This window comes from Schistocerca piceifrons, chromosome 6, assembly GCF_021461385.2.
Source record: "Schistocerca piceifrons isolate TAMUIC-IGC-003096 chromosome 6, iqSchPice1.1, whole genome shotgun sequence".
In the NCBI taxonomy this organism is placed as follows: domain Eukaryota; kingdom Metazoa; phylum Arthropoda; class Insecta; order Orthoptera; family Acrididae; genus Schistocerca; species Schistocerca piceifrons.
The window spans coordinates 230911368-230926248 of record NC_060143.1 but is presented as its reverse complement, the minus strand read 5'-3'; the positions used below and the strand labels follow the sequence as shown (position 1 = coordinate 230926248).

Here is a 14881-nt window from a genome sequence, read left to right as displayed (position 1 = left end):
CCTTTTAGTAACCAAAATGTTTAAAATCGTACATTATTGTTTACTAGTAGCCCAAGTGCTAGAACAGGAATCTGAAAGTGGAGGAAAAGAATTCCATCTCAATCCCAGGAAATAACATGAGGGCAGTCATAAAATTTTAATAATCACCTTGAAAAATCGAGCTGGGACCATGAGGTTTGGTGATGTTATTCCTTCTCTACTTATTCAATGCAATGTATTTTTTCCAATGATGGATGAGTTGATGGAGAACATGACTATAGAAGTCTGCATTGTTCACGCAATGTTCCACATAAAAAATCTCATCACGCTGGAAGTGCCTGCCATACAGTAATTTCTACATCAAAGGAAGGGGAAGAAGTCACTGGATTCCATGTCAGAAGAATGTAGGGGATGAGGTGAAATTTGATAGCCCAAAAAGCAACGTGTGACAGCGTTCTGTGCAGAAGAAGCTGTGGTGGTGTTATTGAGCAAAAATATAACTTCATCTGGAGATTTCAGTAATATGCCCCTTATGAGTTTAATATGAATCTGAAACTGAATCTTGTCACAGAAACATGACACTGTACCTCCCCTCACACTGCGCACACACACACACACACACACACACACACACACACACACACACACACACATATTCTCTCTCTCTCTCTCTCTCTCTCTCTCTCTCTCTCTGCACTTCCCGAGGATTCCTCCAGAGCATCTGTGTGGCATTTGCCTTACCTATGATGATGATGATGATTATTATTATTCACATTACAGGCCTTTTATCAGACCATGCGAAACATTCATGACTACTTGTTCGTCCTGTTCTTCCAGTACTCCTTCATTTGTTCACTTAAGGCACTCTTCCTTTCTTCAGTCCATTTTGGCCTTTGGGCTTTAGGTGCTGTTTTCTCTGACATCACTTGCCATTTGTACACCTTGTGTCTAGAGATGCCTTTGTCCATGACATCTGTTGAATCTATCTGAGTTCTTTCCAGATCAATTTTGACTTGTGTCATCCAGGGTGTAGTGGTCATGAGTTGCTGGGTGCACCTGAGGATTCTGTTGGTGAGTCTGTTCTGTGGGAGTCTGTTGATGTGTCCATAAATTTTAGTCACCTCTTTCTAATGTCCGCTGCGATGTTGGAGAACTTCTCTGTGGTGTCCTGGAGTGAAGCCTATATCCTTTGTCTGTGAGTTTTGGTCCAATTGGTCCAATAATTTTCCTAATGATTTTTCTTTCCTGTGTGAGAATGTTCTCAAAGTCAGCCTTTGTGCATAACATCAGTGTCTCACTGGCATGTAGCACCTCAGGTTTGATTACAGTGTTGTAGTGACGAATTTTGGTGCAATGGACGGACATTTCTTGTTGTAAATACCCTGTTTTTTGTATCAGGCTCTCTTCAGGCTCCTTTCCTGTTGGTTTTAGCACTTCACATATGTACTCAAAGTGTGTGACCCTGTTGATGTTGCCATACTTTGTGTGCAAATTTGGTATGTTTAATTTCGTGCAGAAGAACTCAGTTTTCTGAAAGGAGATCTGTAGCCCTACATTTTCTGCACACTCTTTGAGTACTTCTATCTGTCTGATTGCTGTGGTTTCATTACCTGTGATTATTTTTATTTGGTTGTTCCATTTTAAATCACTTCATGTGCATCCTCCTAGATATTTTATAGATGTGACTGCTTCCAGTGGTTATCTGCAATTTTTTAATCATATAATAATGAATCTTTCTGCTTATTTATGTGCAGTCTGTTACATTTGTTTATGGTGAGTGACAATTGCCAATCTCTGAACCGAGCATCAGTGCTCTGGATGTCTTGCTGCATTTTGCTACAATTTTCTAGCATTGTGACTTCTGTAATTACAACACCATAATTTGCAAAATGCCTCGTGGAACTACTGACAACATCCACCAAGTAATATATGTATATTGTGAAAAGTAGTTGTTCTGTAACACTCCCTGGTGTGTGTGTGTGTGTGTGTGTGTGTGTGTGTGTGTGTGTGTGTGTGTGTGTGTGTGTGTGAGGGGGGGGGGGGGGGGGGTCCACACCAGCCTGTCTTCACTGGACATTATAGTGAGACAAGAACTGTTTACTACCCAGCCTTAGCTTCTGGGGCAGTACCTGAACTTCAGGACCTGCTGCCTGAACCAATTTGTACAAAGTTGATATTCGACAATAAATGTATGTGTTCTTGTCACTACTCATTAGCAGTATTTCAGTGTTGTCCTCTCATAATGTTTCCCTCAGTGCACTATAAATTGTTTATGGTGGTGACAAGTAAAATCTCCCTCTGTGGTAACACCGAAAGTATGATACAACAGACACCACGCTACAAGCAAAAAGAGACTTGGCATGTTGTAAAGCCACAGTCAACTGGGGCCCTGATTAGTATTCTGTGGTGTTCAGTGATGAGACTCACTTCAGTTTGTCGTAATAAGTTTGATGCCAACATGTCCATAGACAAACTGTTGAAAGATTGCAGGAAGCAACCCTCTGTTGAGAATAACATGCTGTGTTCTATCTGCTAGAAACTCTTTACTTCATTGGGTGGGCAGATATTCCGTAAACTCCTATTTTGTTAATTAGGTAGCAGTGTGGAATTGTATCAAATGCTTCCTGTAAGGCAATGAACACAGCATTGACTGCTTTCTAGGTGTCATGGATGAGCAGAGTGTGTTTCACATAATTGTTGTTTCTGGAACCCATGTTGATACCTACAGAAGAGATTTTTGGTCTCCAGAAATGTCATAACAAGCAAGCATAAAACATGTCCCAAGATTCTGCAAGAAAATAACATCAGAGATACCGAGATACAGTTTTGTTTGTCTGTTCAGTGATGCTTCTTGAAAACAGGAATGACCTGCAGTTTTTTCTAATCATTAGGAATGCTTTGCTCCTTAGCGACTTGCAATACACTGTTGCTAGAAGAGTTCTGCTGATGGAGAAGCTATTTTGTATACTTAATGTAAAACCATACTGTAATCCCACCAAGCCCAGTGGCCTTTCCTCTGTTGCTTTCTATCCTATTTCAAATTCTGTCATTTTGACATTCATGTGACAATTTAGAGGAGGAACTACATTGCAATCTTCCTCGGTGAAGCAGTTTTGGAAAAAGACTTTTTGTATTTTGGCCTTCTCTGTGTCATTTTCCATTTTGATGCCATTACAATCAGTTTTTTTGTTTACTGATTTAATGTCAAGACCAAAACTTCTCAGCATTTTTTTTTTCAAGTTGCTAGATAGAATTATACTTTGATGAAGATGTTAAAAACTGCTTCATGGCTGGAAACTGTTTCATAACTGATTTACACTTTCACTACTATTGTGTTGATTGTGATACACCAAGGCCTCAACCTTTCATGCCATTCCTAGTTATTCACAGGGAGGTGGACTGCCACTTTGATCCTTGGCATTCAGACTTATCGGACAACACTGGAAACATCTGTGCCACCTAAGTGCTGTATCATATAATATTGCATTATTACCAAACACCAACTCAGCATGGCTTGTTGCCTTCAAACGGAGAAAACTAATTACTGCAAGATAATCCACTTTATGAATGGAATTGGATGCACTAATTTGTTTTGGCTGCTCTAGTGACATGTTGTGGTACTGTGGCACAGGGATTTCACTGTGCACCAGCACTGCAGACTTAAACCTTCTGATATGCCCTCCCATCTGTAGTAAAATGTGTTGTTGAACAATGCTATTAATTTTGGTCGAAGTTATTTTAGCACATCATGTTACAAAAAAGGGGTACAGAGTATTTTAAATACTTATCTCACATAGACAACTTGTTGTCATATTTTGATGAGAGATACAAACTTAATTATAATGATGTTGTATTATAAAATTTTGGTGGTAGTTGCTGCAGAAAATATACTGTTTTCCTGAAGGCTTCAAATTTCTGACAACTGTGAGGTAGAACAAAATTCAGAATGGGGAAATTGTGCACAAAAGGTGGACGGGATCAATTTCCTGGTTGCCCCTTCAGTTGCCATTTTCTGTGTCTCTATCTATAATTAGTATTTAAATTTACAATCTCCAAAATAAACTATTTACGTACTAAATAAAGTGTCTGTCCTTAATTTACTAATGCTGCTGATATTCTGAGATATACAAAACTATACATTTTAGTATTACTTTCAGCACTGAACAGGGAATATAGGTAGCTACTGCACAGAAATGAAAGGTTTTTATTACACACCTTTTGAAACTGTCCTGGGTTTGTAATCTCTAGTAAATGTTTCCAGAATTTGGAAGACCTTGTCTAGCTAAGGAATCAAAATCTTATAATTTCTAAATTTGCTTCAGCATTTGCACTGATCATTTATAATTCAGCAGATATCCCATATAAGCTGTGCAATTTTTGTCATTTAAGTTGACATTATGCCTTCAGAAAGGATTTACAGTGAACTAGCCATTTTATATAGCTTGTGCCATACAGCTTCATCTCATAGTACATTTTGTTGCCTTGTTAATTTCATTCATACTGAGTCAAAATTCTGAAATTAACACAGTGTCAAAATGTTTAAAGGCAACCCACATTCCTCACAGTTAGACTTAGTGCTAGTTTCTCATCTTTGATACCTTGAGCAACAGAACAAACAAAACCCACATTCATATCCCATCGCTATAGCACAATTATGATCTAGGCAAACATTTAACATTACACCCTTAGTTTGTTTTGGAATAAAATAGTGCATTATTTCCACTTATGGATGACAAGAAATTTTATTGATATCAATTGCAGTTTTGACTAATTTCTTTATCAAGTGTACAAAACAGGTGCTGTAGCTCACACTGATAATTCTATAAGGCTCTACACAGGTCAGATCCCAATCTGTCATGGTAAAGACCTGAATGACAGACATAAATGGTGTAACAACTGAATTTTGTCACTCAAATTATCTCCTTAATAGTTGGCTTACAAATGCATTTGTAAGCGGCTGTACTTTACTCAAACTGCAGTATGGGTTCTCGCATTATCCTTCTGGGAAATGCCATTTGCTACCCAGGTCATGAAGTATATGACAACTTGGTTTATCATTCGTGCCACATACTGACAAACATTCAACCTTTCTTCAACAATTACCCAATCAGTCCCGTTTTGTCATATCCAGTAGCACACTACGCTAAGATTCTGGGGCTTGGAGGAGTATGGGTCTTAAGAATTGTTGCTTCCTGCAATCTTTCAACAGTTTGTCTATGGACATGTTGGCATCAAACTTATTACGACAAACTGAAGTGAGTCTCATCACTGAACACCACAGAATACTAATCAGGACCCCAGTTGACTGTGGCTTTACAACATGCCACGTCTCTTTTTGCTTGTAGCGTGGTGTCTGTTGTATCATACTTTCGGTATTACCACAGAGGGAGATTTTACTTGTCACCACCATAAACAATTTATAGTGCACTGAGGGAAACATTATGAGAGGACAACACTGAAATACTGACAAATGAGTAGTGACTGACTAATGAGTAGTGACAAGAACACACACATTTATTGTCGAATATCAACTTTGTACAAATTGGTTCAGGCAGCAGGTCCTGAAGTTCAGGTACTGCCCCAGAAGCTAAGGCTGGGTAGTAAACAGTTCTTGTCCCACTATAATGTCCAGTGAAGACAGGCTGGTGCGGACCTGCAAGAAGCAGACGATGCAGCACGAAGTCCACGAGTACAAGGTGGTCTTCTTGGTAGTTGAGCTGACTTGGAACTGCCTGCTCTGCTGTGTCTCAGCGCATATCACTTCTCTGGTGGTGCCACTGTTGCAACTTCTTGGTGCGGCAATTGCTGGGCTATGTACTGTCTCTGGAGAGAGTTGTCGACCTGTCAACACCAGTGGTTGTGCCTGGTGGTGCGTGCTGTGCTTACGACACCACAGTGTCAGTAATGAATGATAATGGCAACTTGAGCTCTCAACTATGTAGGGGAGCATTTAAGTCTTTATCCTTGAGTAGCCATAGATACTTAAGTTTTCTGGGGGTCTCCATACCTACTTAAAGGAAATTCCCAGATGGGTTGTACCCTGCATTTTCATCTACAAAATATTATAATGGTGTTTTGTGTTTGTTATAGAATTTATTACTTCAATAAATGTCAGGTGGGTCTGTTCAGCTCTGTATACCAACAAAATGATGTAAAACAGAAGCAACAAAAAATTAATTTTGATAATATAAAAAAATAATGATGAGATAATGTTGCATCTCTTACAGTAAGTGATGCCGCTCTTGTGAACAAGAATGTTGCATCAAAAAATCACAACATCTGTTACGAGGCTCGTCTTGTGAGTTTACATGGAGAACGCCTATCGAAGCCAAAGAAAGTTTTTTGCTATGTTTCTCCAAAGCAACTCACAGTTAAAGAACTGTTGCTTAAGTTCATTCCAAAGAGGATCATCACATTTCGTCTGTGTCCATCCACTAAGGTAAGTGATGTCTTCTTGCAGTATTTGTAGTAATAACAGCAACAGCAACTACACTTTGTCTTAATTTTTACACTTTCAGAAATGACTGAGACCCGTCCTAGAGTGTCAATTTCTTTAACAGTTCAGACAGTAAAATTTGAAGGCTTCTGGACTGATTCCATTCTTTCTTTCTATATGACCCCCCCCCCACCTCCTCCCGTAATGAGTTTATGGTTTAATTTCTTTTCTACTCTCTAAGTTCCATTTTACGCAGCCATCCATCATGCAAACTTTAACTGCTTAAGTTCGAGCCTTCAAAGATTGTTAATATACTCAACATGAGTGAACTCTTCTTACTTTGTGTGGTGCATCCTACAGTATTTTGTAGGTGTCTTTTCTTCCAGTAGTATTTTTGTTAGGTCTTTGGACTGTGGACTTTTCTTATTATTTTCCATTTTTTATTATTTTCCCCAGGTTCTAAAGCAAAAGTTTGCTTTGTGAAGAGCAAAACTGGATCCACTATTGGGTAGTAGTCAAGTTGAGGAGGTAGTAGGCATAATTCTCAGCTTCCTTGTCCCTGTTTACTAAAGTGCTACTAAACTACACATTTCCTATTTACCTGTATTACAGTTCCCACTGCCTGGAGCTACTTAATGTGTAGCCATTATTCCTGTTGAAATTATGGGTACGCATTCAACTCTTGATGAAGTGAACAAGGTCACCTTCCTATGGAACCACAATAAAATAATAGCACACACATTAAGAAACAATGGTACCAAGCCAATTTCTGTGCTGTGCCTGTGTGCTGCTAATGACAACCTGTGCTTGAGTATTACTCAGCAAACCAAACTGCTAACCTCAGCACAGTGACAGCACTGTCATATTTATGCTGGAGAAGCAAGGAGGGGAGGTAGTGACAGTGTACATTCCAGTGCTCTTACAAGTGGAGCACTGTCACATGTACATGCCTATATGCACTGCTGAATGAAGTGCCCTTTTAGAACAAGAACAGAAACAGGACGTACAGCATATCTCAGTTTTGTTGCTCAAGATGCTTCCCTGGAAGAATCAGTAAAAACATTCTTCTATGGTGATGTCGCTATTTTCCAGAGCAGTGATTGTTGATTCATTGCCTGCCATTTCAGTTGCACGATGATGACGCAAACTCTTTGTTAGAATCTATGCCAGATGATTTTATTATATTTTCTGTTTCCTCATCTGTCTCCTCCGGTAGTCATCATACACTTCTTTGACATGATACAGAGCCTTTCAAGGCTTCTAATGTCACAACAATAGTTACTAATATCACTACAGCAAAAGTAATTTGACCATGTGGCCTAGTGGCTAGCAATTTCGGCTGGTATCACTACAGTCCCAGTTTTGATTCCCGGCAACCACTTCAAATTTTTTGATCGTGGAAGGGTCTATAAGGAAGTCCATTCAGCCTTATGAAGACAACTGAAAAGCAGCTGGAATATGAAAGCAGTGAAATTAACATGCAAGTCACTGAAGTAGTGTTTTATGTCGTAAGTGTTGCTGCAGGCAATGCGATACACAATGTTTATTTTTAGCAATAGAGTCCTCTGCCAATACTTTTTTGGGTTCAGAGAGCAATATTATGACAACGGATCTTATCCTTTGCAAGATTCCAGACCAGTTGTATAGAACTTAGGCCTAATGGTATGGTGCCAGTAGGTAGGGAACCATTTTGTTGCAAATAGAACAAAGAGGAGAAGGTGGGAGCTTCTTAATTAACATCAGAGGCTCGACTTTTCTTGTCTTTGTGCACTTTTAATTTTTTTTTGTCAATTTCTACACTATAGTAGAAATAGCAGAAAGTACTGTCTAATAATACATTTTGATCTATATTATCAATGAAATATTTCTTGTGTGCCTTTCAGTTGTTCAGCTTTTGAGCGGATACTTGACTCCTGCTTCAATAGACTGATGCTTTTGCTGCTAATAAACAAACTTGGTGTGTCACTTTGCCCTGGTGCGAGCTTTTCAATGTAACACCTCTTCAGTGACTTGCATGTCAGTTTTGCTGCTTTTATATTCAAGCAGCTTTTCAGTTAGTCTCACAAGGTTGAGCAGATCTCCATCCAGATCTTTACCCTGTGGAGCCCAAAGTGCTAACCACTAGGCCATATGGTCAGTTCAATGTTCTGCTATTAGATATTGCTGTTGTGGAATTGGAAGACTTGAAAGTAGGTGTATCACACTAAAAATGTTTGATGGCTACTGGAGGAGAGATGACACGACTGATGAGGAAACTGGAATCTAATTAAAATTGGTTGAAATTGTGTCCCTCCTCCTACAATTTGTGCACAATTGATTAACTTAACTGTTGCCTGCAAACATCTGCTTGCCCCTTAGTTTTTTTCTCTGTTGACACTATCACACCTATCTCATTCTCATTGTCAGTAAAAATAATTGACCACATTTTCACAGCCTCCTGTGGAGGTATTTTCTGTGATAGCTTTTCATCCACTCTTTTCACCCTCATACTGCTAGGTAACAATGTATGCTACTTTGAGTTAGAATGTGACTGTACCTACTTACGTGGCTATGTTAGTTCCTGCTATGGCCAAGTGCTCACTTGTGCCATTTTTTGCTTTCTGTGTGAAAGAGAGCGAACTACTAGAATCAGGCATTTAATACAGTGGAAGCAGTGTGCTCTTAACATGACACTTTAAATGTACAGCAGAGAGAAAAAAACTGTCATTGCCAAATCGAGCCTTATGAACAATGAGTTCATAATGAAGACAGTTAATTTGTGTGTGTGTGTGTGTGTGTGTGTGTGTGTGTGTGTGTGTGTTACATTTGCGTGTGTGTGTGTGTGTGGGGGGGGGGGGGGGTGTCTGTCATCTATTTTTGACGAAGGCCTTACGAGCTGAAAGCTTTATTTGGAATAGTCTTCTTGTTATGCCTATCTGATATTCAGCATCTCCACTATTTGGTGAGTAGCAACTTTCCTTTTCATAATATTGTTACAGTCCATCCTGGATTTACCATTGTTTAAAATATATAGAGAACAAAAGCAAAATTGTATGTTGTAGTGCTTCAATGATAACACCCAACAGAACTGGCAGTGAGAGTTGTTCAGTTCAATTATGTAAATACCCTCAGCAATTAAAACTATTTCTGATGTCATTGTATTCACTGTCTGTGGTTTATGTTGTTGCAGTTCACCTTTCTAGGAAACAACAATCAGTATGGTCAACCTTCATTCATTGTGGATGATGGATGTCAGCCAAAAGTTGAACTTGCAGCCAAGGACCGGAATGTCATAGCTGCAACATTTACTCATTTCCTGCTGAAGAATATTGGTGAGCTTACACTTACCTTTTATTTTAGTGATTCCTTGAAGTTTTAACTAGTGTCATTACTGTGAACACTCTTCATGACAACTGTATAACTTTCTTGCAGGATTTTTTAAATTTTATTTTTTAATTTTATTTTTTATTTTTATTTTTTATTTTTATTTTATTTTATTTTATTTTATTTTATTTTATTTTATTTTTATTTTTTTTGCCCCTCTCGAACATTTAGAAGTTAAACTTAGTTCTGGTGGTTCGTAGGGTAGTGATGAAGAATGTAATATGGAAAACTTTCATGTCACTAAGGAATAGATAATTACAGTTTTATGAGCTGTAGAATTCTATTAGTCTGAATGTGACTTGTGGATAGCTCTCCATACCCTTATAATAAATGTTCAGTCAGTTTTTGTTTATCCAGTTGAAAGCCTGCTTGCTTATTATGTTTGAAGTCTTGATGAATACTAATACTTCACAATCTACAGTTCCACAGTCCTGAGTAAATAGTCTCCATGTTTAGGTTCCTTTCTTTTAGTAACGTTGTGATTGTGACTGTAATTTTTATTGGTTCTGTAAATTACCTTTTGTACATCTATGTACTTGTGGCATAGGACATGTCATGAGGCATACAATCTAGACACTATATACCAGGTGTCTCTCATAAGAGGAGTCATACATTTTCTCTGGTTTTTCAACAGATATTTGCAAATTAATTTTTGCAATGTGTAGCTGGTGTCAGTCCAGATAAATACATCGTGTCTTTCAAGTGGCACCCAGTGTCCACAAAAAGCGTCAGTTTATTTCCCATTTCCAACAAAATGGTTTTTAAAGGGGAATTTTATTTACCCATTATTCTAAGGGCTGGCTTTGATAAAAGCCTTTGTTCTTTTTGGTCCTGGTGGTGGAAGGATTCGCCACTAGGATTCTTCCTAACACCCAGGGTACACGTGATTGTGCTTAAACTCTTCCTATCTTTGTGAATAATGACCCTTGCACAATCTTCATGGAGGCTCCTTCCTTGTACCCCATCATTCCCCATCAATTACTTCTCAATGGCAAGACTAAAGGAAGATCAGAAAAATCTAAATTCATTAGACAGACTGATGAAAAGGAGTATCTCAACACCCCTGTTACCTTAAAACACTGGAAACAGTTTTCACAACTGTAAAGAGTAATAAAGCTGCTGGCCTAGACGAAATACGGATGGAACAAATCAAAAAGTTTGGACCTGCCCCAAAACAGTGGATATCAAACCTTATGAACACCTGCATTTCAAAATTGCAAATCTCCAAGATCTGGCATAAAGCCAAGGTAATAGCACTTTTAAAGCCTGGGAAAGAACCAACAGACCCAAAAAGTTTCCGTCCGGTTTCACTCCTTTGTCATTTGTATAAGGTATTGGAAAGGCTGACCTTAAATTGAATATCAGAGTATATTGATAAAATATTAATAAAATAGCAGTCCAGCTTCTGATCGGGAAGGTCTTGCTGTGGACAGATCCTTAATTTGACTCAGCATATTGAGGATGGGTATGAGAGAGGCGAAATAATAGGTGTGGCTTTCATCGACCTCACGGCGGCTTATGATACTGTTAACCACAAAAAGCTGCTTAGAAAAGTATACTTAGCTACAAAGGATTATCGACTAACTCAGATCCTTCAATGTATGCTGCCAAACAGGAGATACTTCGTCTCTCTCCAAGACAAGAAGAGTCGATGGAGGATGCAGAAAAATGGTCTCCCTCAGGGAAGTGTGCTGTCTCCGCTGTTATATAATATCTACACAAATAACCAGCCAATTAACTCTTCAACTAAGGCATTCATATACGCTGATGATACAGCACTCGCTGCCCAAGGTGAGACCTTTGAGAAGTAGAGGTGAAACTGACAACAGCTCTTGAAACATTTGTTCAAGTATTATGATGAAAAGTAACTGAAACTGAACCCTGGAAAGACCCAAGTCTGTGCATTCCATCTTAGAAATAGGGAAGCCAAAAGGAAACTGAACATCACTTGGAGAGGAGCACAACTACTCCACTGCGAAACTCCTAAATACCTTTGGGTGAAGATGGACCGTTCCCTCACATTCAAAGCCCACTGTGAAGAAACGAGCCTCAAAGTAAAAGCATGGAACATCATCATCCGCAAACTTACAGGAACCACCTGGAATGCTCAGCCAAAAGTACTTAGAACATCTGCCTTGGCACTATGTTTCTCTGCCGCAGAATATGCAGCACCCGTTTGGCAAAACTCTGCACATGCTAAACACGTAGATACAGCCCTGAACGAGACAGGACGCATTGTTACAGGCTGCTTATGATCTACTCCTGTCAATAAGCTGTACCAAATTATGGGTATAGCATTCGAAGGCAAGCTGAAATAGAAGTGGAGAAGAAAAAACAAGAAATCGGCCCTAGACATCCTTTGTTCGGACATGACCCTCAACAGCCAAGACTGAGGTCAAGAAAAAGCTTCCTACAGAAAACTACGGCAATTCGTTCATCTCCAAGAACTCGCAGAGAGGCACTTTGGCGAGACTCCCTAGCTGAAGACAATCACATAACGGTCAAGGAGGAAATAGCCGAAGGTTCACATCTGTCATACATGACCTGGAAGACTTTGAACAAACTGTGATTTGGGGGTGTCAGGGTGCAAAGCCAACCTCAGGAAGTGGGCCTTCAGTAATGAGGAGGAAACTTGTCAGTGTGGTGACGTTCAGGACGAACAACATTTGCTAGTCTGCAGGAACCTACCGGCTCCATGCACTATCTGTGATCTTGCTGCAGCCAGCGAAACTGCTGCGATAACCGCCGAATACTGGGCCCGTCAAAAAATATAATCGTCTTGCTGCTCGTTTGTATATATTATTGAATCTGTGTCATAAATACTACTGTACATATTTAATTTTACAAATTTGTTATGTGAATCAATACTCATTAGTTTTTGTAATAATTTTAAGTCCTGGACTCGAAAAATTTAAAAAAAAAATTACCCATTGGAGAGTGGTCCCAAATTAGTCTATTGCAATATTTATTTTATCCATATGTACACTCCTGGAAATGGAAAAAAGAACACATTGACACCGGTGTGTCAGACCCACCATACTTGCTCCGGACACTGCGAGAGGGCTGTACAAGCAATGATCACACGCACGGCACAGCGGACACACCAGGAACCGCGGTGTTGGCCGTCGAATGGCGCTAGCTGCGCAGCATTTGTGCACCGCCGCCGTCAGTGTCAGCCAGTTTGCCGTGGCATACGGAGCTCCATCGCAGTCTTCAACACTGGTAGCATGCCGCGACAGCGTGGACGTGAACCGTATGTGCAGTTGACGGACTTCGAGCGAGGACGTATAGTGGGCATGCGGGAGGCCGGGTGGACGTACCGCCGAATTGCTCAACACGTGGGGCGTGAGGTCTCCACAGTACATCGATGTTGTTGCCAGTGGTCGGCGGAAGGTGCACGTGCCCGTCGACCTGGGACCGGACCGCAGCGACGCACGGATGCACGCCAAGACCGTAGGATCCTACGCAGTGCCGTAGGGGACCGCACCGCCACTTCCCAGCAAATTAGGGACACTGTTGCTCCTGGGGTATCGGCGAGGACCATTCGCAACCGTCTCCATGAAGCTGGACTACGGTCCCGCACACCGTTAGGCCGTCTTCCGCTCACGCCCCAACATCGTGCAGCCCGCCTCCAGTGGTGTCGCGACAGGCGTGAATGGAGGGACGAATGGAGACTAGTCGTCTTCAGCGATGAGAGTCGCTTCTGCCTTGGTGCCAATGATGGTCGTATGCGTGTTTGGCACCGTGCAGGTGAGCGCCACAGTCAGGACTGCATACGACCGAGGCACACAGGGCCAACACCCGGCATCATGGTGTGGGGAGCGATCTCCTACACTGGCCGTACACCACTGGTGATCGTCGAGGGGACACTGAATAGTGCACGGTACATCCAAACCGTCATCAAACCCATCGTTCTACCATTCCTAGACCGGCAAGGGAACTTGCTGTTCCAACAGGACAATGCACGTCCGCATGTATCCCATGCCACCCAACGTGCTCTAGAAGGTGTAAGTCAACTACCCTGGCCAGCAAGATCTCCGGATCTGTCCCCCATTGAGCATGTTTGGGACTGGATGAAGCGTTGTCTCACGCGGTCTGCACGTCCAGCACGAACGCTGGTCCAACTGAGGCGCCAGGTGGAAATGGCATGGCAAGCCGTTCCACAGGACTACATCCAGCACCTCTACGATCGTCTCCATGGGAGAATAGCAGCCTGCATTGCTGCGAAAGGTGGATATACACTGTACTAGTGCCGACATTGTGCATGCTCTGTTGCCTGTGTCTATGTGCCTGTGGTTCTGTCAGTGTGATCATGTGATGTATTTGACCCCAGGAATGTGTCAATAAAGTTTCCCCTTCCTGTGACAATGAATTCACGGTGTTCTTATTTCAATTTCCAGGAGTGTATTTACAGTAATAGTGAAGCATGACGAATAACCAGTACTCCAGCAGGGACTGAGCTGTGCAGCTGCAATGTGGTACCAGTCAGTGCAGGTCAGGGCGGTGCTGTCACTGCTGGAGTGCTGGTTACTCTTAAAGTTTGTCTGTTACTATCAACACACATGTTGGTAAAATGAATATCTCACTAGACTAATTTTGGAGTGTTCTATCAAATGGGCATACAACATTCTGCTTTGGAAATCATTTTGTTTGTAATGGGAAACAAACTGACACTTTCCATCAAAACTGGGCATCACATGAATAAGACTTCATGAGTATAATTTGTTTGAGCTGTCTCTAGCTACACCTGTTCAACTCACAGATAGAGTGAGGGAAAAATGACTGTCTATAAGCCTCCATATGAGCCGTAAGTTCTCCCATCTTATCTTTGTGGCCCTTACGTGAAATGTATGTTCGTGGCAGTAGAATCAATCTGCAGTTGGCCTCCAGTGCCAGTTCTCTGAATTTCCACAATAGTGCCTCAGGAAGAGAGTTTTGTCTTGCTCCCAGGAATTCCTCATTTCAGTTCATGAAGCATCTCCATAATAATTGCAAGCTGATTGAACCTATCAATAAAAAATGTAACAGTGTGCCTCTGAATCACATGTCTACCTTTAATCTGATGATGTGGGGATCCCAAACACTCGAGCAGTACTCAAGAAT

The 14881-nt window shown here is 40.9% G+C and overlaps 1 protein-coding gene across 1 annotated transcript in view; it reads left to right on the top strand.

Annotated features, from left to right (window-relative positions):
* The window catches only part of LOC124802750 (apoptosis-resistant E3 ubiquitin protein ligase 1), a 654148-nt gene that overhangs the window by 561875 nt on the left and 77392 nt on the right, over nucleotides 1-14881 (top strand). The window contains exons 9-10 of the mRNA XM_047263734.1: nucleotides 6207-6418; nucleotides 9585-9726. Coding sequence (XP_047119690.1) covers nucleotides 6207-6418; nucleotides 9585-9726 — 354 coding nt within the window. The remainder of the gene's footprint in view (nucleotides 1-6206; nucleotides 6419-9584; nucleotides 9727-14881) is intronic.